This window comes from Engystomops pustulosus, chromosome 5 (genome assembly GCF_040894005.1).
Source record: "Engystomops pustulosus chromosome 5, aEngPut4.maternal, whole genome shotgun sequence".
NCBI lineage: Eukaryota > Metazoa > Chordata > Amphibia > Anura > Leptodactylidae > Engystomops > Engystomops pustulosus.
The window spans coordinates 108093139-108115722 of NC_092415.1; the positions used below are offsets into that span (position 1 = coordinate 108093139).

The following is a 22584-nucleotide window of genomic DNA, read 5'->3' on the forward strand; positions in this document are numbered from 1 at the left end:
ACTTCTGTCTGGCCGTATTATCAGAGAGTTTACAGAAAGACGCTCATGTCTAGCTTGTCGTTGAGACCTGCGGGTCCCAGAGCCCCCGTTCTTAAGATCCATCTGCCCTCTTTTTGCAGAAGCGCACGCTGCCTATCCCCTCCTTTTTTCATAACAGGGACACGTTCAATACCCGTGATTTTAAGTGAGCGTGGGTCTGAGTCATGGTGCATCCTAACATGTTCTATTAACCTCGGAGCCCCATTACCTGTCCTTATTGATGTAAGGTGCTCGCTAAATCGTGTGTTCATCTTCCTAATGGTCTTCCCAATATAGAATCTTTCGCAAGTGCTTGAGATCACATAGACCACAAAATCTGTTTTGCAAGTGATAAGTTGTTTAACTTTGATCTTCTGCCCTCCACACTGGAATTTCTTGGTTTTGATGAATTGTGAACAGTAGTTGCAACTCCCGCATGGGTAGTTGCCTTTTGGGACACTTTTCTCTGACCAGTTATCAGCCTTCGGGTCGAATCCGCTGGTGACTAACTTGGATTTGATAGTTCTTCCTACGGAATGTGATTAGAGGGCCTCTGGCTGCTGTTTCACTCAGTTCTCTATCATTTTCTATGTAAAGGAAAAGACAAATCTTTCTTCCTTCTGATGAACTGGCTGTACGGTAGGGATTTTTTCACATATTGTGGATGGTAACTGCGATAGTTTAGTAATGCGTTTTTTTTTCCGGAAAACTTTTGTTTTTAATCTGCATTGTTTGACCTCTACTAATACGTCCAGGAACTCCAGACATTGGCCTCCAATATTATGAGTAAAATACATATTCATCGTGTTATGGACATTCAAATGTTCTACCATTTCCTAAAAGAGTTGGTCAGATCCCGTCCAGACTATGAAGACATCATCCACATAACGCCTGTACATGCGGATGTTGATTAAATAAGGGTTATTCTCTGAAAGTATATATTTGTCTTCGAATATGGCCAGAAAGAGGTTTGCGTACGTACAGGAAACTGGTGTCCCCATGGCGGTCCCCTCTCTCTGGCCGTACCAGACTCCATTATGTTGAAAGTCATTATGAGAAAGTATGAACTTAAGTGCCTCACATATGAATTTTACATAACCCGCATTTTTGTTTGCTCTTGTCAGTTTCTATGGATAGCCTGTATCCTTATATCATGTGGTATCCTGGTGTACAGGCTCCCAACATCAATCGACATCAGTCGGTCTCCTGGTTGCCATTGTAGATCATTAATGATGTTTAAGAAGTGATTTGTGTCCTTTATATAGAACGGTATGTTCTGTAAGGCTGGTCTCAATAACCAGTCTATGTATTGAGATAGTGGTTCCGTCACTGAACTTATAGCGGCAACAATTGGGCGGCCTGGGGGGGCTTCGGTACTCTTATGTATTTTGGGGACAAAATACCAGTTGGGCTTCTTGGGGGTGAGAGTTTATAATTTCTCTGACGTTTTTTGGACAGCATACCTTTCTCTACATTCTCCATTAAAAACGACAGTTGGGATACAAATTTCAAAGTGGGGTCTCCTCCAAGCTTTTCATATGTTTTTTGGTCCCCGAGTAACCTCTCTGCTTCCTGTAAATAATATTCTTTAGTCAGGAGTACTTCCCCCCCCGTTATGTCTGCCTGTTTCAATATTAAGTTTTCTTCATTATTTAGGGATTTCAGAGCGACACATTCTTCCTTGCTAATGTTTGGTTTATCCTTACTGTATATGAGGGACTTGACAGCTTTTGTGACTTTGAAATTTGTATCCCAACTAAGGTCGTTTTTAAGGGAGAATGTAGAGAAAGGTATGCTGTCCAAAAAAACGGCAGAGAAATTATTACCTCACCACCAAGAAGCCCAACTGGTATTTTGTCTCAATACATAGACTGGTTATTAAGACCAGCCGTACAGAACCTACCGTCCTACATGAAGGACACGAATCACTTCTTAAACATCATTAATGATCTAAATTATCTAATGATGTAAAATTCATATGTGAGGCACTTAAATTCATACTTTCTCATAATGCCTTTCAACATAATTGAGTCTGGTATGGCCAGAGAGAGGGGACCGCCATGGGGACACCAGTTTCCTGTACGTACGCGAACCTCTTTCTGGCCATATTCGAAGACAAATATATACTTTCAGAGAATAACCCTTATTTAATCAGCATCCGCATGTACAGGCGTTACGTGAATGATGTCTTCATAGTCTGGATGGGATCTGACCAACTCTTTTAGGAAATGGTAGGCCATTTGAATGTCCATAACACGATGAATATGTATTTTACTCATAATATTGGAGGCCAATGTCTGGAGTTCCTGGACGTATTAGTAGAGGTCAAACAATGCAGATTAAAAACAAAAGTTTTCCGGGAAAAAAACCGCATTACTCCACTACCGCAGTTACCATCCACAATATGTACGGACAGTTCATTAGAGCCTCACGTATTAAAAACACAGACGAGGGTTTTGCGGCTCAATCATAGGAGTTAAAAAAGAGATTGTCCTCTAGAGGGTATCCTGACATACTAATAGAGGAAGCATTCCAAAGGGTAAAAAAGAATAGAGAGTTAAGACACAGCCAAATTGACACGAACAAAAAATAAAATGCAGAAGGAAGAAAGATCTGTCTTTTCCTTTACATAGAAAATGATAGAGAACTGAGTGAAACAGCAGCCAGAGGCCCTCTAATCACATTCCGTAGGAAGAACTATCAAATCCGAGTTAGTCACCAGCGGATTCGACCCGAAGGCTGATAACTGGTCAGAGAAAAGTGTCCCAAAAGGCAACTACCCATGCGGGAGTTGCAACTACTGTTCACAATTCATCAAAACCAAGAAATTCCAGTGTGGGGGGCAGAAGATCAAAGTTAAACAACTCATCAACTCATCACTATGTGATCTCATGCACATGCGAAAGATTCTATATTGGGAAGACCATTAGGAAGATGAACACACGATTTAGCGAGCACCTTACATCAATAAGGACAGGTAATGGGGCTCCGAGGTTAATAGAACCTGTTAGGATGCACCATGACTCAGACCCACGCTCATTTAAAATCACGGGTATTGAACGTGTCCCGGTTATGAAAAAAGGAGGGGATAGGCAGCGTGCGCTTCTGCAAAAAGAGGGCAGATGGATCTTAAGAACGGGGGCTCTGGGACCCGCAGGTCTCAACGACAAGCTAGACATGAGCGTCTTTCTGTAAACTATCTGATAATACGGCCAGACAGAAGTAAGATGGATTCAAAACTCCATCTCACCGTATAAGAAATGCATTTCCTTTTTCCTGTAAACTAATAGTACACTGTACATAAGAGATATTGGGAGAGGACACCCCAGAGGCACAAAGCGCCCCGAGTTGGGGGATTATCCTCTTCCATAAGAATTTTGCACCATAATGCATAAGAGTATTATTTAATAGTTAACATGTCATTGGCTATAATAACACAATATGCCCCCCCGATCAATTAGCAGTATAACTGCAAATGATAGTAAACATATAGCAACTAATGCTCCTTAATTATGTGATAGTAACGCTCACCGATAAGAATTCCTTGACACGGTAACCAGGAGAACCACATAGTGGCGATTGCCGTCCCCACAGACTCTGTGCTCAGTATATCTCGATACCAGGGGAAACTCCCCCGGCAGACGCCGACTGGGGGTGGGGCTTTGGACGCGTCCGTCCCTTGGATGGCACGACGCGGCAGCTCACACTGTGCGCCGCCGCCATCTTGGGGATGGCACCGCGCTCCTGCACGCCCCCCCAAGGTGAATGCCATCGGTGGCCGTCATACAAGGTTATGATGGATATACATTACAAGGGTGAGATTTGACTATATTACCACATTATTATTAAAAGTACTAATGCACCAATAGGAGTGATGCCTAATAGGAAGGGGAGGAGAGGATCACTTTAAATAGCCATTGTGTCTTAAGTGTCTCAGCAAACAGGTCAGATGAAGAGCAGGAAGCGCGAAATAGCTGTCATGTGTCTTGTGAGTCAATGCATGTCCTCCCTCACCCCCTTACCTCGATTAATTTTACCTATGAATAGTTCTTTGTAAGTATGCACCAATAAACAGCACTAAGAAGGAGAAATACTGGTGAGTGCCGCTTCCACTGTTTTTCTAGATTTACATTTACCTCAGAACCGGCATTCCCGGAATTGGCGGATGACACATGTCCAGTCATGTGGTCAGTGCTATCCATGTAGCAGACTAGCATCTGGTCACTGTGACCACAGGAGGAGACGTCACTAATTCGGGGCTGGGTACGTGAGATATAAAATGTCGGCACAATTGGTCTCGGCGTCACATGCCACATACTGTATTCACCGAATTAGATTGCAATGTATTCTTAGTAATAGCTCCTTTGTTTGTCCTAGATTCACTGTAGGTGGAGGTATTGTGTCAGAAAATTAAAATGTAGCTTTTATTTCTCTTAGGTTACATTCACGCTACCGTTGCCCGCCGTACCATAGCGCGGTGGGCACACGGCAGTGTTTGGGAGAGGGGGAAGGGGAGAGTGCCGCTCACCCCCGCCCCTACTCTTAGCGTAACATTGAGCCCGGCGTCGAAAGTTGAGCCCGACGTCGAAAGTTTGGACATGTCCTATATTTCTACGGGGTACGGAGCGGAATGGTGCCGCCGTGAGGCCATTGCGTTCATGTGAATGTAGCCTTAGATAAAATGCTAGACAAAACTGTGATTGCAGACACACATTGTTTCTTGAGTTACTTTGTTGCCTTTAGCAAGTGTGTAGGCAGATTATTACTGTTACACTTCACATGGGTTCATATGGTTTAACAGCACATCAATGTAAGCAGAAACACCCAGGTGTCGGAAACAAAGTACAGGTAAGAAAATTCACAGCGGGGAATGAGATTCTTTATTTTATCACATCCTCACTGTGTGATAGAGCAGTGTGATTGCCAGTTTCTATAGTCTTTTGCTGCAGTGTTATAGCTGTCAGTGTGCTACAGACCAATGCTTCAGCTCATTAAAAACTTCGATCAACGTGGCTGATTGATACCCTCAGTCAGACTCAGGGTGTGTAATGAGCTGAAGCACTGGTCTGTAGCACACTGACAGCTATAACACTGCAGCAAAAAACAATGTGTGTCTGTACTCACGAACGGAGCCGGTACCAGAAGCAGCGGCTGTCAGCTGTCTATCACAGCTGACACTGCGCTGTAACACCCGCGATCGGAGCTGACTCCGATCGCGGGTGTTAATCCCTTACATGCCGCGGTCAAGCATGACTGCGGCGTGTAAGGGTGTTCCTGCTGTTGATCGGATCCCCCATGCCGCTTAGCGGGGGATCCAATCCTCTTCTGGGCAGCCCCGAAGTCTGCTATGTGCTCCGGGGCTGCCCGATGTCCCTGCCAGTCAGATCCCTTCCCAGTCTGACTGTAAACTGTCTGCGCATGCTCTGCGTGCTCAGACACTTGAACCAGCGATCAGAGCATCGCTGGTTCAAGTTCAAGTAAGTTTAAGTAAAAACAAGTAAAATCAATAAACACTACACATTAGAATAAAATATAAAAATAAATACATAAAAATATAAGCCCCTAAAATGACATTTTCCCATAAAAACACTTAATAAAGTATAAAAAACACAAACACACCAAAAACCGCCACATATTTGGTATTGCCGCGTCCGTAACTATCTGGATAATAAAACAGAATCGTTACTGGACCCGCATGGTAAACGCGGGGGAAAAAACGCAAAAAACGTTCCGAAAAAAGATAATTTTTAATTAAGATCTTTAAAAAAAAAAAAAAAATGATCTAAAAAGTGATTTTAAAAAATGTTACGCACTCTAAAATAAGACCACTAAAAAGAACAATCCTTCTCACAAAAGATAAGCCCTTAACCAGATTTGTAAGCCGCAAAATAAAAAAGTTACGCATATGAAAAGATGGTGATGCTAAAATGAACAAAATTGTCTCCAAATTAGATTTTATTCAGTAAAATTGAATAAAATACACAAAACCCCCACATATTTGGTATCGCTACATCCGTACAATCTGCATAATAAAATAGAGTCTTTATTGGACCTGCAAAATGAACCCCATTAAAAAAAAACCTCAAAAACCCTGCGAAAAAAAGAATTTTAAAATGCTCTAAAAAATATGGAATTAGACTTACCGGTAATTCGGTTTCCACTAGTGACCATGACGGCCCCCACCTGGAGGATGCTCCTATATCATGTAGGGACAGGAAGTGCAAGAGATTAAAAGCTCCTCCCTAGCACCCAACACCAGTGTCTACCAAAGTACCACCCGGAAGGATGCAAGTGCAAAAAAATTTCCATAGAACCATCTCCAAGAAAGAAGAAAGGGAGGGAAATAATGGGGGGCCGTCATGGTCACTAGTGGAAACCGAATTACCGGTAAGTCTAATTCCATATTTCCACCACGTTCCATGACGGCCCCCACCTGGAGACTTACCAGATTACCCCATTATTTGGGAGGGACCACCGCCTGCAGGATTTTCCTGCCGAATGCCAGGTCCTCCTGGGAGGCAATATCCAAACGATAGTGCTTTGCAAAGGTCGAGGAACTTGACCACGTTGCTGCTCGGCATATTTGGTCCAGAGATGTACCCCTTTTTTCGGCCCATGATGTTGCCATGGCCCTAGTGGAATGGGCTTTAATATCCCCCGGAAGGGAAGTGTCTGCGGTCTTGTAGCAGAGAGATATGGTGGATTTAATCCATCTGGCTAAGGTTGCTTTTGAGGCTTTTAACCCTCTATTCTTTCCCCCAAAGTTGACTAATAAACTGGAATCTTTACACCACTCTTTTGTTGCTTCTAAGTAAAACAGAACACATCTCCTAACATCTAAAGTCTGCCACTTCTTTTCCCGTTCAGATTTAGGATTAGCACAAAAGGAGGGAAGAATAATTTCCTGTCTACGGTGGAATTCAGACACAACTTTAGGGAGGAAGAGGGGATCTAGTTTGAGAATTATCTTGTCATCTAAAATTCTTAGAAAGGGTTCTCTGCGTGAGAGGGCCTGGATTTCGCCCAGTCTGCGTGCTGTGGTAATTGATATCAGGAAGATCGTTTTAAATGTGAGGATTTTCATGTTTGCAGAATCCAGAGGCTCAAAGGGGGGCTCTGTGAGAATATTTAGGACCAGAGAGAGATCCCAAGAGGGGACTGGGTTGTGTATATGCGGTTTAATACGAGAACAGCCCTTAATGAATCTTTTGATCCATCTGTGATCTGCTAGGGGGAAGTCAAAATATATACTTAAGGCCGAAATTTGGACCTTAAGGGTGCTTGGTTTAAGACCTAGAGAAAACCCAGCCTGTAAGAAATCTAAAATTTGACTTAAGTTTGGATTTTCTGGAGAAGGAGGATAATCCCCGCACCATGTACAGAATTTTTTCCAGATCTTGGCATAAATTGCGTTAGTCACTGGTTTCCTGCTTGCTTGAATAGTGTCGATCACTTCGGTAGAAAGGCCTTTGGTCATTAGGTATGCCCTCTCAGGATCCAGGCCGTGAGCTTTAGATGTCGCACGTCTTGATGATACAGTGGACCCTGTAGAAGAAGATCCTGACGATAAGGTAGATGAACAGGATTATCTATAGCTAGTTCCTGAATAACCGGGAACCAACTTCTTTTTGGCCAGTATGGAGCAATAAGAATCAATAATACCCGTTCTGTTCTTAATTTCTGTAAGATTTTGGGAATTAGGGGTATGGGAGGGAAGGCATAGACTAACCCCGACCCCCATGTATGACTGAAGGCATCTAACCCCGTAGGAGAGCCCCTATGGTCTAAAGAAAAGTATTTAGGGGATTTATTGGGTTGCGAAAAGATCTAAGGTTGGAGACCCCCAGATATGACAGATTTCCCTAAAAGTTTGCGGGTTTAGTGACCATTCATGAGGATCTAATGTAACCCGGCTTAAGAAGTCTGCTTCTATATTTTCTGTACCTTTGAGATGGACAGCTGAGAGGGATAGAAAATGTGTTTCTGCCCACCTAAAAATTTGATGTGATAACTCTGACAAAAATTTAGACTTTGTGCCCCCTTGTCTGCGCAGATAAGCTACTGTAGTAGTGTTATCAGAAAGGATTTTTATGTGTTGATTTTTTATATACAAGTGGCCCTTTTTGAATGTTTCTAGGACTGCCTTTAACTCCCGGAAGTTTGAGGACCTAGAACAAGTCTGGTTGTCCCACTGACCTTGAAAATAGTGGCCTGCCAATGCAGCCCCCCAACCTGACAGGCTTGCGTCTGTTCGTATTGTTAAGATTGGGTTTGGGTTCCACCAAACTCCTTTCTTTAAGTTTATGGGATTCTTCCACCAGGATAGTGAATGTTTAACTGAAAGGGGAATTTTTACCTTGTGGTCTAGATGTAGAGGGTTTTTGTCCCACACCCGGATTGTCCAAGCCTGCATAGTCCTTGTGTGGTTTTGAGCCCAAGACACGCACTGGATACAGGACGTCAGAAGGCCCAGAAGACTCAGAGCTGCTCGAATGCTGCACGACTCTTTCCTCTGGAAGAGACTTATATTTTCCTTTATTTTTTGGATCTTTTCTAACGGTAGGAAAGAACTCTGTTTCACAGAATCTAGTTTTACCCCTAGAAACTTTTTTACCGTCTCTGGTTTTAAATCTGATTTTTTCTTGTTTATGACCCAACCTAAGTCCTGGAGGAGACCTATGACTATCTGAAGGTGGGTCTTTAGTTCTAATTTGGTCTTGGCAACTAGAAGTAGGTCGTCTAGGTAAGGAACTATAATTATGCCCTTCAACCTTAGGTGGGCCACTACCTCTGCCATAATTTTTGTAAAAATACGGGGTGCCGAAGAGATCCCAAATGGTAGGGCTTTGAACTGAAAATGAAGTATTTTTCCCCCCGGGGAACGAACTGTGAACCTTAGATATTTCTGGTGATCCTGGCAAATAGGGACGTGATAGTACGCGTCTTTTAGATCGATCGTACATAGAAAATAATTTTTTCCTATCAAGGGGGTTGCTGACTTTATCGATTCCATCTTGAAGTGTCTGTACTTTATAAACCTGTTTAATTTTTTTAGATTTATAATTAGACGGTAAGACCCATTGGGTTTTTTTATCATAAATAGAGGGGAATAAAATCCTTCCCCTTTTTCTATCTCCTGGACTGGAACAATCACATCCATCTGAAGTAACTGTTGGATGTTGGTCCAGAGGTGGAGAGTTTGATTTTCTGGCAGATTTGGGTTCTGAAAATGTTGTGGGGGAATATGGAGAAACTCTACCCTGTAACCTGACTGGATGGTCTGGAGTATCCAAGGGTTTTGGCAGATTTTTTCCCATTCGGGCCTGAAATGGGAAAGTCTCCCCCCCACCTGTAAGTCATTGTTTCCTCTGCTTGTGGTCGGGGTTAGAGAAAAACCCTCGACCTGCGCCTCCTTTTGCGTAGCTCCATCTACCTGTCTTTCCTTTGCCCCTAAAGGGAGGTTTCTCTTCCCTGGAAGTACGAAAGGGAAAGGGAAAGGAAGGTTTTTTAGGGGGAATTCTATTAACCGGAAACCCCTTTTTTCTGTCTGCAGCATTCTCTAGTATAGAGTCTAATTCGCTGCCAAACAAAAATTCACCTTGGAATGGGATACCGCAGAGCATAGATTTAGATTTTGTATCCCCACCCCACTGTTTTAACCAGAGAGATCTCCGGACAGAATTGGTCAAGGCCGCCTCTTTGGCCGAAAACCTTAAAGCTTCAGCAGAAGCATCCGCTAGAAATGCTGTGGCAGATTTGAGGAGGGGTAAAGACTCTATAATGGAATCTCTAGAGGTTTTATTTACCAGGTGTGATTCCAATTCTGACAACCAAAAATATAGAGTCCTGGCGACAGAAGTGGAGGCAATGTTGGTCTTAATATTTAAAGAAGACGTCTCCCAAGCCCTCTTAAGTAAGGCATCAGATTTACGGTCAAGGGGGTCTTTTAATTGGGCACTGTCTTCAAATGGGAGATCCGTCTTTTTTACTACCTTAGCAACTTGTATGTCGACTTTAGGTATTTCATCCCATAATGTATTATCCTCAAATTGCAACCTATTTCGGAATTCTTTGGGGATAGAAATTCTTTTTTCTGGCTCCTTCCACTCAAATAATACTAAATCTTTTAGTGTGTCAATTACAGGAAAGAAACTTTTCTTTCTGTATTTAAGTCCCCCAAAGAGGTCACTCTGTACTGAGGTTGGTTCTGACACATCTTCAATTTCTAGTGTGTTTCTCAGGGCTTTTAATAAGTTGTCTAGATCTTCGGACGCAAACAAATACTTTGTGTGCCCTTGATCTTTAGAATGTCCCCCCTCTAGGCTTTCTTCCGGTCTATCATCTATAGAATGGGAAGGGAAATCTGAATCTTGATCAGAAGAGGATGACTGAACGTATCTAGGTTTTTTCCTAGGTGGTTCGGGTAAATGAGCAGCAATAGAGGAGGAAACTTCTTCCTTTATTGCGGATCTTATTTCGTCCATTAATGACGATCTTTCCTCTTTTAAAATTTTGGTCAGACAGTCAGAACACAGGCTTTTCCTATAATCCTCGGGTAATTTAGAATTACATAAGGCACATCTTTTAGAGGGTTTTTTAAGGGGTTTATCTCTCTCTCTCTGTTCTTTCTCTTTAGGTTCTTTCTGCTCTTTTCCCTAAGAGAAGCATACATGATAACAGTTAATAGACAGGTATGAAATGTATGGTGAGAGAGAAGAGGTCAGCCCAGGGCTTGTACTTACGGGTACCAGGACCTGGAACAGGTTGGATGCGTCATCAGCCATATTTGCTGGAAGCACCAGAGCCACCGACTAGGTTTCTCCAGGGACGCTTAAATCTGTTTCTTGCCGCGTCTGGAGAGGCTCGTCCCTCCTCCCCCTTCCGGTGAAACCGGAAGCGATCGGGCTCCTGGACCTGCGCATGCGTCCACGGAGCCGGCTTTCGGGTCCGCCCCCAATGACGCGACCCTGTCGCCTTGATGACGCGCTCACCGGAAGTCGCGTCATCTTGATGACGCAACGCGGCCCGACTTCCGGTACGCGGCCATTCCGGAACCGCGCACCTAAGAAGCCCGTGCGCGCGTACACGCCATCATCCCTGCCAGAGCCGGAACCCTACCACCGCCGAGGACCGATGCCCCTCACACGCCGTTCCTCCAGCAGAGAAAAGGGCCCCAGCCACAGGTATTTTCTGGCTGCATGTCCCCCCGCAACCACCCAGCATTGGTCTCCCGGGACCGTTGGTTGGGCTGGAAGAACGGGGGGTGGGGAGGAGGTATATTTTGGTGTTCCCCCCACTCGGTTGTGAGGCGGAACCCAGCAAAAATGTAAAAGTAAAAATCAAAAAGTAAAAAATAAAAAGTAAAAAGTAAAAAGGAGAATTTGAATCTCGTGTCTCCCTAGGGAGACTCTCTTGCATCCTATATCCCGTAGGGACAGGAAGACACTGGTGTTGGGTGCTAGGGAGGAGCTTTTAATCTCTTGCACTTCCTGTCCCTACAGGATATAGGAGCATCCTCCAGGTGGGGGCCGTCATGGAACGTGGTGGAAAGTGATTTAAAGAAGTTACGCACTCTAAAATAAGACCACTAAAAAGAACAATCCTTCTCGCAAAACATAAACCCCTAACCAGATTTGTAAGCCGAAAAATAAAAAAAGTTATGCATATGAAAGTCAGTGATGCTAAAATTTACATTTTTGCCTATTTACTTTTTATTCAGTAAAATGGGAATTTAAAAAAAAAAAACTATATAAATAAGGTCTTTTCGTAATCATGGAGACCCATAGAATAAAAATAATATACTTTTTTTAAGGTATGGTAAACAGCCCAAAAAAAAAAAATACAAAAAGGTTCCTAAAAATTGATGATTTTCATTTCCTCCACCAACAAAGAGTTAATAAAATCTCACCAATTAGCTATAGATGCCCCAAAATTATGTAACAGAAAAGTGCATCTCATGTGGCAAAAAATAAGCCCCTATAGGGCCACAAAAAAAAAAAAAAAAAAAAAAAAAAAAAAAAAAAAAAGATTATAGCCTGTACAATGTGACATAGCAAATCTGATCTGGATGGCGCCTCCTTCCCTTCTATGCCTGGCCATGCGCCCACACAGCAGGTTACCACCACATATGGGGTATCTGTGTACTCGGGAGAAATTGGGTATCAAACTTTGTGGAGCCTTTATTCATTTAATCCATTACAAATGTTTAATCTTCCACCCAAAATGAGTGTATTGTGAAAAAATATTACAATTTGTAGACCACACCTCTATTTTGTTTTAACCCCTATAAAACATCTAAAGGGTTAAACTTCTTCAAAGTGCTTTTTCATACGTTGAGGTGTGTAGTTTCCATAATGCGGAAATTTACGAGTCTAGCTATTATTTAGGCCTCTCAGTGTCAATTAGAAGTTGAGCAGGTCCATCTAAATATTAGTTTTGGAGATTTTCCCAAAAATGTGAAAAATGGCACCCAAATTCTGAGCCTCATAACATTCTAGTAAAATATGTGGAATCTTAAAAAACCATCCAACATAAAGCTGACATTTAGAAAATGTAAGTTATGAATTTATTTGGGTGCTATGACTATCTGCATCAAAAGTAGAGATTTTAGAACTTTGAAAATAAAGAATTTTTCAAAATTTTTGCCAAATTTTGTTTTTTTTCATAACTAAACACAAAATATATCATCCAAATTTTTAAACTAATTTGAAGTACAATGTGTCACGAGAAAACAATCTCATAGCGTTCGAAACCATAACCACTTATAGTGACACAGGGCAGATTTGAAAAATGGGTCCGCGTCCTTAAGGCCAAAAGAGGCGGAGTCCCGTAGGGGTTAATTACAGGTAATGCTGTTCAGTAGTAGACCTTCAAATATTTAAAAGACTTACATGTTTATTTCCTTTTAGATGCTGTTCTAGCTGTGCAGAGGATGTACAAGCAATATTGCATTCCTATAGAAAAAAAATATATATATCACTATTTATGAAGAGGGAACACATTTCCAACAGCATGATAACATGTAACTATTTTGCACAACTTAAAACCTGTCCTAGTAGCCCTAGTAACTATCTGACACCCTTCGTTTAGCTAACCATTGTTTCCCTTAGATCTACATAAAATCAGAGTTATAAGCTTGCTTGGTATCTAGGGATCTTTAGAGCAAGTCGAGGGGCGTGGCCTAATGTCATGTGGCCAGGATGACATCACAGGTCATGCTGAACAAACTACTAGGTCAGTGTCATGTACCAAAAACCAATCACTAATAAAGATAAAACATAGAAATATTTATTGGTATACTCTAAAAACACCTAAAAGGCACTCCCAAAATGTGCCATCCTATCTCTGTAAAAATGAGACAGAGTAATCCTCCTCACTAATGCCTAAATGTCTGGCATACACATGGACAAAGTGCAGATAGTACAGGTCAATAATACAACAATGGAAGATAAACATACTAGCTGAATGGAAATGTGAATATTATAAATAAATATCACCCAAGTCCATGTGTGTAAGGAGGAGAAAACGTCCCCACACGTATCGCCGCGCTCCTGCGGCTTCCTCAGGGGTAACTGGATACCAAATGATCCTTTCTTATATATATGATTCATGTGATCTCGGCGGATGACGTCACTTCCGGTTTGCTGTAGGCGGCTGACGTCACTTCCGGTTTGCGGTCGGCGGCTGACGTCACTTCTGGTCTGCGACTGCAAACCGGAAGTGACGTCAGCCGCCGACCGCAAACCGGAAGTGACGTCATCCGCCGAGATCACATGAATCATATATATAAGAAAGGATCATTTGGTATCCAGTTACCCCTGAGGAAGCCGCAGGAGCGCGGCGATACGCGTGGGGACGTTTTCTCCTCCTTACACACATGGACTTGGGTGATATTTATTTATAATATTCACATTTCCATTCAGCTAGTATGTTTATCTTCCATTGTTGTATTATTGACCTGTACTATCTGCACTTTGTCCATGTGTATGCCAGACATTTAGGCATTAGTGAGGAGGATTACTCTGTCTCATTTTTACAGAGATAGGATGGCACATTTTGGGAGTGCCTTTTAGGTGTTTTTAGAGTATACCAATAAATATTTCTATGTTTTATCTTTATTAGTGATTGGTTTTTGGTACATGACACTGACCTAGTAGTTTGTTCAGCATGTTGTGCAATTTCAGTGTTTCTTCCACTTATATTATATACTAGTGGAGAGGCTATCAGCTTTACACACATCACAGGTCATTTAACCTTTTTACATTAGCAAACTGTACCCCATGCACATATCCAAAGGACCTACAATTATGTCACCCTGGAAGGTCATTAGGTCCCCAGGTCTGTTATTGGCATCTGCCTGCTCTGTCCATGGCTAGGCCGAGTAGATACATAGGCTGACATTTCTAATGCACTGCAATACATGGTTATTGCAGTGCATTAGTATGAACTAGTGATCACATGATCACTAGTTCATAAGGTAGCATTGTAAAAATAAAAAAAGAAAAAACAAACAAAATAATAATAATATTCATATAAATGTCCCAAAAGTCCTCAACACATATAAAACAATGAATAATAAAAAAAAAAGTGGAAGTTAAAAAAAAAGTTACGCATCACTGCACCCCAAAATATCCAATCTATACAGCTATTATTCACAGTTATTCCCAGCAGTGAACCCTGTAATGGAAAAATGTGCTCAAATGTTCAAATCTACACTTTTTTGCCATTTCGCAACCCATAAAAAAAAAAAACTAAAGGTCACACAGTCCTCAAAATGGTTAACTGTGAAAACTTCAGCTCATCCCGCAGAAAAAAGGACACATTAGCCGAATCCGTATGAAAAAATTATTGTAGTCGGAATATGGTAAAGGTAATCATTTTTTTTGGAACACAAGTTTTTAATTTTTGGTAAACTCTAATAAAACCTCTATAAATTTGGTATTCAGTGATCACACCGAACCAAAGAATATATTAGAGATGCTATTTTCTAGTGTACAGTGAGCCCACAAGAAAATTGCGCAAATGCGGTTTCTTGTAAATTTTACCGCCTTTTGAATTTTAGGTATTATGGTAACATTGTAATTCCAACATATTATTTGATCGTGAAGAAAAAGAAATCTTACCTCAACATGCAATCACAGGTGAAGCCCTGGATTCTGTTTCAAAATGCAACCAAAATGCCACGTGAACGTGGCCCCAGGGGCTCTACAAACACGTCATGGGACCTGAAGACTTCATGCCCTACAAAAGCTCAATGGCTCCTTCCCTACCGCTCCGTGCCATAACACCAACACAAAGCTGAGCTATGGTAAATGTTAGTTAATAACTCATTTGGCTAATAAGACTATCAATTTGAAAACCAGAACATTTTGAAGTTTGAAAATAGCAAATTTTTTCAAAATGTTTACAAAATTCACTTTTTTTTCATAAATAATTGTTAAATATACAAAATAGCAGAAGATAGCGCTCGGCACAATTCAATTTTACTGATCGTGGTGCATGTCAATCATACGGCACCGTTATATCACTGTAGCGGACTCCGATGATACAATCTTTATAATCATTAACACTGCTGGTGGTGCTCAGCTAAGTAGACAAAAGTCCAATAGATATTCAGGTGCGACAAGAAAAGAGAGCAGCACTCACCATTGCTGTGAAAGAAGTTGATTTCTTTATTTCGGGTGCATAGTACAGGGAGGAGCGGGACCGTGGCGACGAGTCGTTTCGCGCCTACTGGCGCATCATCAAGCCAATGACGTCACTCACCCGCGCCGCGCCTTTTATATGTGCGGTTGCCAGTGAGTGTCGCCATGGGAACAGTATACAAATAGCAAGGAACATGCGTGAAGACATGGTGAGTATAAAAACAATAATACGAAAGTTTCTTTTTTTAAAAACATAACAGGATATTGTGCATGTATATTCATGCTGATAAGAGGCACAGAAAATAGTAATCATCATTTGCTAATGAGCGTGTTTTCACATTTTTTATGTCTGCACTCGGACATTGATCTAATTAGATCTGGCAGAAGCAATTTAATTTTTTAGGAGGGTATATAAACATTATAGAAGATCATTTTATAGGAACACACTATAGTCATTTATTTCATTCAATCCTAGGGCGCCAGTGGCGTTAAAGGCAATTATCCGCCTGCTTTCCTCTCTCAATAGACTTAAGTTCCTGTTTCCTCCGGAGGGGTTAATTGTAACCTGTGTGATGCCTGCAAATTTTAAAGTTTCAGGGTTGCCATCATGACACTTTCTGACATGCTCTATGAGTCAAGAACAACCATTCCCTGTAGTGATTGACTTAAAGTGCTCTCTAAATCTAATATACAGTTTACGTATAGTTTTTCCAATGTAAAACCGTTTACACGGACAAAAAATGAGATAAACAATGTATGTAGATTTACATGTAATGAAGGAATCAACCTTCCGGGATATACCTCCAAATTCTATTGATTTTAACTAACTGTTGAAAGTACAAAATTAGCATGAGCCACATTTATGGTTGCCTTTTGGGATACTTTTTTCTAACCATGTTGGTTGTGTGGTGGAAAATCTACTTTTGACCAATGCTTGCTTAATCGTGGGGCAATGTCTAAATGCTACCACGGGATTTGTGGATGTAATATCCTGAAGTTGAGGATCTTGTCTTAAAATGTTCCAATTTTTTCGGATCACCTGTCGTATAATACCCTCACATGGACTATATTCAAAGGAAAAGGCACATTTTTTCTCGTTTTTTTTTATTTTTTTGGTGACCACTGTTTTTTCTCCGTCCCCTTCCATCAGACAATACGGCTTCCTGGGAAAGATTGCTAACCTTTTGATATGCTTCTTTTAACACTTCACTGGGATATCCTCTATCTAACAAACGTTTAGTTAGATCTTTTGCCTGATTCATAAATTGTATATCCGTGCTATTAATTTTTCTAAGACGGAGGAACTGACTATATGGAAGGCTATTTTTTGTGTGGATGGGGTGAAAACTGTTGAAGTGTAGCATGGAGTTGGTGGCCGTGGTTTTTCTAAAGGCGGATGTACATAGCTCCTCTCCCATCTCTTTGACTTTTACAACTAAGAAGTCTAGTTCTTTTTCTATGCACAATATCCTGTTATGTTTTTAAAAAAAGAAACTTTCGTATTATTGTTTTTATACTCACCATGTCTTCACGCATGTTCCTTGCTATTTGTATACTGTTCCCATGGCGACACTCACCGGCAACCGCGCATATAAAAGGCGTGGCGCGGGTGAGTGACGTCATTGGCTTGATGATGCGCCAGTAGGCGCGAAACGACCCGTCGCCACGGTACCGCTCCTCCCTGTACTATGCACCCGAAATAAAGAAATCAACTTCTTTCACAGCAATGGTGAGTGCCGCTCTCTTTTCTTGTCGCACCAGAATATCTAATTGTTAAATATATCAACCAAAATTCCCCACTATTTTAAAGTACAAAATGTAATGGAAAAACAAACTTAAAAACAATTGGGTACTGTATGTACTAGAGCAGTGATTTTCAACCTTTTTTGAACCGCGGCACACTTTTTATACTTAGAAAACCCTGGGGCACACCACCAACCAAAATAGCACAAAATGACACTAAAACAGTCATAAAAGGCCTCCCTTTCCTAATAAAAATAAGAGCCCCTAGCGGCCCCCCTTTGCTAATTAAGAGCCCCTAGCGGCCCCCCTTTGCTAATTAAGAGCCCCTAGCGGCCCCCCTTTGCTAATTAAGAGCCCCTAGCGGCCCCCCTTTGCTAATTAAGAGCCCCTAGCGGCCCCCCTTTGCTAATTAAGAGCCCCTAGCGGCCCCCCTTTGCTAATTAAGAGCCCCTAGCGGCCCCCCTTTGCTAATTAAGAGGCCCTAGAGGCCCCCCTTTGCTAATTAAGAGGCCCTAGAGGCCCCCCTTTGCTAATTAAAAGGCCCTAGAGGCCCCCCTTTGCTAATTAAAAGGCCCTAGAGGCCCCCCTTTGCTAATTAAAAGGCCCTAGAGGCCCCCCTTTGCTAATTAAAAGGCCCTAGAGGCCTCCCTTTGCTAATTAAAAGGCCCTAGAGGCCTCCCTTTGCTAATTAAAAGGCCCTAGAGGCCCCCCTTTGCTAATTAAAAGGCCCTAGAGGCCCCCCTTTACTAATTAAAAGGCCCTAGAGGCCCCCCTTTACTAATTTAAAGGCCCTAGAGGCCTCCCTTTACTAATTTAAAGGCCCTAGAGGCCTCCCTTTACTAATTTAAAGGCCCTAGAGGCCTCCCTTTACTAATTTAAAGGCCCTAGAGGCCTCCCTTTACTAATTTAAAGGCCCTAGAGGCCTCCCTTTACTAATTTAAAGGCCCTAGAGGCCTCCCTTTACTAATTTAAAGGCCCTAGAGGCCTCCCTTTACTAATTTAAAGGCCCTAGAGGCCTCCCTTTACTAATTTAAAGGCCCTAGAGGCCTCCCTTTACTAATTTAAAGGCCCTAGAGGCCTCCCTTTACTAATTTAAAGGCCCTAGAGGCCTCCCTTTACTAATTTAAAGGCCCTAGAGGCCTCCCTTTACTAATTTAAAGGCCCTAGAGGCCTCCCTTTACTAATTTAAAGGCCCTAGAGGCCTCCCTTTACTAATTTAAAGGCCCTAGAGGCCTCCCTTTACTAATAAAAAAAAGACCCTAGCTTCCTTCCCTATACAAATAATAACCTTATATACTTACCCTTGATGTCTTCTTCCGCGTACCTTCACTCCTAATGGCGATCCGCCCACCTTCTGTAGCTCCTGCACCGCGCGCCTCTGCTCACGTGACTTACGCGACCCGACGTTCAGGTCGCGTCAGTCATGTGACATGGGCCGCCCGGTGCAGGAGCTACAGAAGATGGGCGGATCGCCGACGCGGGGCTTGTAGGTAAGTATGGGGGCAAAAACACGGGGGCGCGGCGGCAGCACTACACAGGGGCACCATAGTTCGGGGAACTTTCCCCGCGGCACACTCAACCATGTGTCGCAGCACACTAGTAAAAATCACTGTACTAGAGTATAAGCCGAGACCCCTTATTTTACCACCAAAACTGGGAAAACCTATTGACTCGAGTACAAGCCAAGGGTGGGAAATGCATTGGTCACAGACCCCCCCCCCCCAGTTAATTTCCAGCCCGCCCCCAGGAGTATACGGCTGCCCAGCCCAGCCCAGCCCGCCCCATGTGGTATACGGCCAGCCCAGCCCAGCCCGCCCCATGTGGTATACGGCCAGCCCAGCCCAGCCCGCCCCATGTGGTATACGGCCAGCCCAGCCCAGCCCGCCCCATGTGGTATACGGCCAGCCCAGCCCAGCCCGCCCCATGTGGTATACGGCCAGCCCAGCCCAGCCCGCCCCATGTGGTATACGGCCAGCCCAGCCCAGCCCGCCCCATGTGGTATACGGCCAGCCCAGCCCAGCCCGCCCCATGTGGTATACGGCCAGCCCAGCCCAGCCCGCCCCATGTGGTATACGGCCAGCCCAGCCCAGCCCGCCCCATGTGGTATACGGCCAGCCCAGCCCGCCCCATGTTGTATACGGCCAGCCCAGCCCAGCCCGCCCCATGTTGTATACGGCCAGCCCAGCCCAGCCCGCCCCATGTGGTATACGGCCAGCCCAGCCCAGCCCGCCCCATGTGGTATACGGCCAGCCCAGCCCGCCCCATGTGGTATACGGCCAGCCCAGCCCGCCCCGCCCCATGTGGTATACGGCCAGCCCAGCCCAGCCCGCCCCATGTGGTATACGGCCATCCCAGCCCGCCAGGCCCCATGTGGTATACGGCCAGCCCAGCCCGCCGGGCCCCATGTGGTATACGGCCAGCCCAGCCCGCCGGGCCCCATGTGGTATACGGCCAGCCCAGCCCGCCGGGCCCCATGTGGTATACGGCCAGCCCAGCCCGCCGGGCCCCATGTGGTATACGGCCAGCCCAGCCCGGCCCATGTGGTATACGGCCAGCCCAGCCCGGCCCATGTGGTATACGGCCAGCCCAGCCCGGCCCATGTGGTATACGGCCAGCCCAGCCCAGCCCGGCCCATGTGGTATACGGCCAGCCCAGCCCGGCCCATGTGGTATACGGCCAGCCCAGCCCAGCCCGGCCCATGTGGTATACGGCCAGCCCAGCCCAGCCCGGCCCATGTGGTATACGGCCAGCCCAGCCCAGCCCGGCCCATGTGGTATACGGCCAGGCCAGCCCAGCCCAGCCCGGCCCATGTGGTATACGGCCAGCCCGGCCCATGTACCTGTACTAGGGCTTGACAGCAACCGGGCGACTACTTGAACTACAACTGTAACTAGAGGGGGCAACACTGCGACTACTAGATGTCATGTACGAGTTGCTGGATTTACAGTAAAAGCTGGTATTATACATTAATCACATTTCTGCATGCAATACAGGAATGTGGTTTTGGTTCTGTCTCCGTGTACTTATGTCCCTATTATACACATATACAGACATGGCCTTCATAATTAATGGGGTTGTCCATGCTTTGTTTGTTACCAGTGGAGTGAGAAGGCTGCAAAAACAAGAAAGCATTTGTAGTCACCCCCCTCTAGCGCTCCGGTCCAGAAATGTTCCTCCCATCACCCCCTGGTCTGTGTATGTATACAGAGATGCAGTAGTAATGTCAGGACCACAGCATGCTCCCTTAGCAGCCTCTGCCTGCAGCATGTGTAAGCAAAGACCACAGTCAGGACCCACAATGACTGCTGCTCTATATACAGAGACCAGGGTTGATGGGAGACACATTGCTGGACTGTAGTGTCAGAGGTGGCAATTGCTTTCTTTAATATCCCCCCCCCCAATTCATGCTTCTTATATGACTTGGGTGATGTCATGTAAGGTCCTGTTACATCTAAAACGTATATATCTGATGAAATCACAGTATGCATCCATGGACTTCTACGCCTCCCCATCCTCCTGGTGTTATTTCATGTGATCAGATACATACATGCGGAAGATGTTGCCGATGTAACAGAACCTTAGATGACATTACCCAGCCCACATGACTTTAATTGCCCAATGACGTAACAGAGCTCTCTCTCAATCTTCGAATGTGTGCTCACCTAGGCTGTAACCAGGGTGACCGTGCGTCTGGGTGCAGGAGAACACTACACACACACCTCACCTCTCCATAGAAACTTAGTGTTGCCTCCGTTAAATGGCAAAACACACGACATCCCAAACTTTCACTTTCTAAACCAATGGGGGCCGCCTGTAATTTTACAGCCAGATCACGGCCTCCATAACAGTCTTTGCATGTGGCCTCAAAATAAAACATTTTAAGGATTAGCAAGTTACATTATCCTGCAACATTAAGATACACTGTCCTGCCATATATTGGTCTTTATAGGATAACTATCTTCATTTTAAATAAATAAAAATAAGAAAATGGTTTAAAAAAAAACCCATGTCATTTCTCCCAATGTGCGGGTGAAGGGGTCTAAATAAAAGGTAGAGTATCAAAAACAAAGTGGACATTGCAGGGGAAAACAGAAAATTCTGAAACAATACAAACCATTATGTCATATTACAGATCCACTCACCTCACATTTATAACGATGCCATCCCTGAAACTAAAGGAAGAAATAATTAATATACAGGAAAATAAAATAAACCACACATATTACAAGGTACAGTTTACTGTTATTAGACCCTTTATGCCCTTTTAAATTCATCTAGCGATTGGTTACACCATGTAGCCATAATCAGCCCATTATTTCCATTATCTGCGACAGTTTAGAAACACTTGAATTGGCAGAGATAAGGTGTCGACAGCTCTGGGGACAATGATGCTGAGGACAGCACACAGCACAGTGTCCTCTACTAGAACAGTACAGTGCATAGGATAGAAAAAGCAGAGCACATAATCAGAATGGGTTCCTCAATACTATGTGACCCCCAACGTCATAATTAAAAATATTTCTTTTCTTGAAATATTAATTCATAGGGAAAAAAAAACCTGCCAAAAGTGCACACTTCTCTGACAACACATCCACGGATTTTATGTATTCTGTGACCCAATTGTTTTCTGCATGGGTATCAAGCACTCACGGTTTAAACCCTTCAATTCAATGCCATTTTTTGGGTTTTTTTACATGACAAATTGTACTTCATAGTGACTTGGCCACTTTTCACCTTCCTGACACAGCCCATTTTTTCAAATCTAATCTATAATGTTTAGACATAAGCTGGTGTTTTGGAGACTGTTTTCTAGTGTCATTACACTTCATTTACGTTAATAAATTTGGTTGCTATATTTTACATTCATGTATGCATTTAGTGAAAATTTGAAAAATATTCTTGATTTTCGAAATACTAAATTTTCAACTTTTCACAAGACCAAAGTAACTTTATAACTAATATTTAATGAATGTCTGCTTTATGTTGACTTGATTTTTTTTATGCATAATCTTACTTTTGTAGAACGTTATGTGGCTTAAAACTTTCGGTGCAATTTTTAACATTTAGTGCTATGGCACTAAAGGGAAGGAGCGCCATTCAGAGCAGATTTGTCACAGCTTAAAGGCTATATAATATTTTGTTTGGACATATAAGGGCTTATTTTCAGCAAGATTAGATG

The 22584-nt window shown here is 43.4% G+C and overlaps 1 protein-coding gene across 12 annotated transcripts in view; it reads right to left on the bottom strand.

The window, feature by feature from the left end:
* LOC140133134 (uncharacterized) overlaps positions 1–22584 on the bottom strand; it is a 75921-nt gene that overhangs the window by 48052 nt on the left and 5285 nt on the right. For all 12 annotated transcript variants that reach the window (XM_072152840.1, XM_072152839.1, XM_072152837.1 and 9 more), the window contains exons 3-4: positions 21548–21577; positions 12909–12971 (exon numbers count right to left, since the gene is read on the bottom strand). In XM_072152840.1, coding sequence (XP_072008941.1) covers positions 12909–12971; positions 21548–21577 — 93 coding nt within the window. The remainder of the gene's footprint in view (positions 1–12908; positions 12972–21547; positions 21578–22584) is intronic.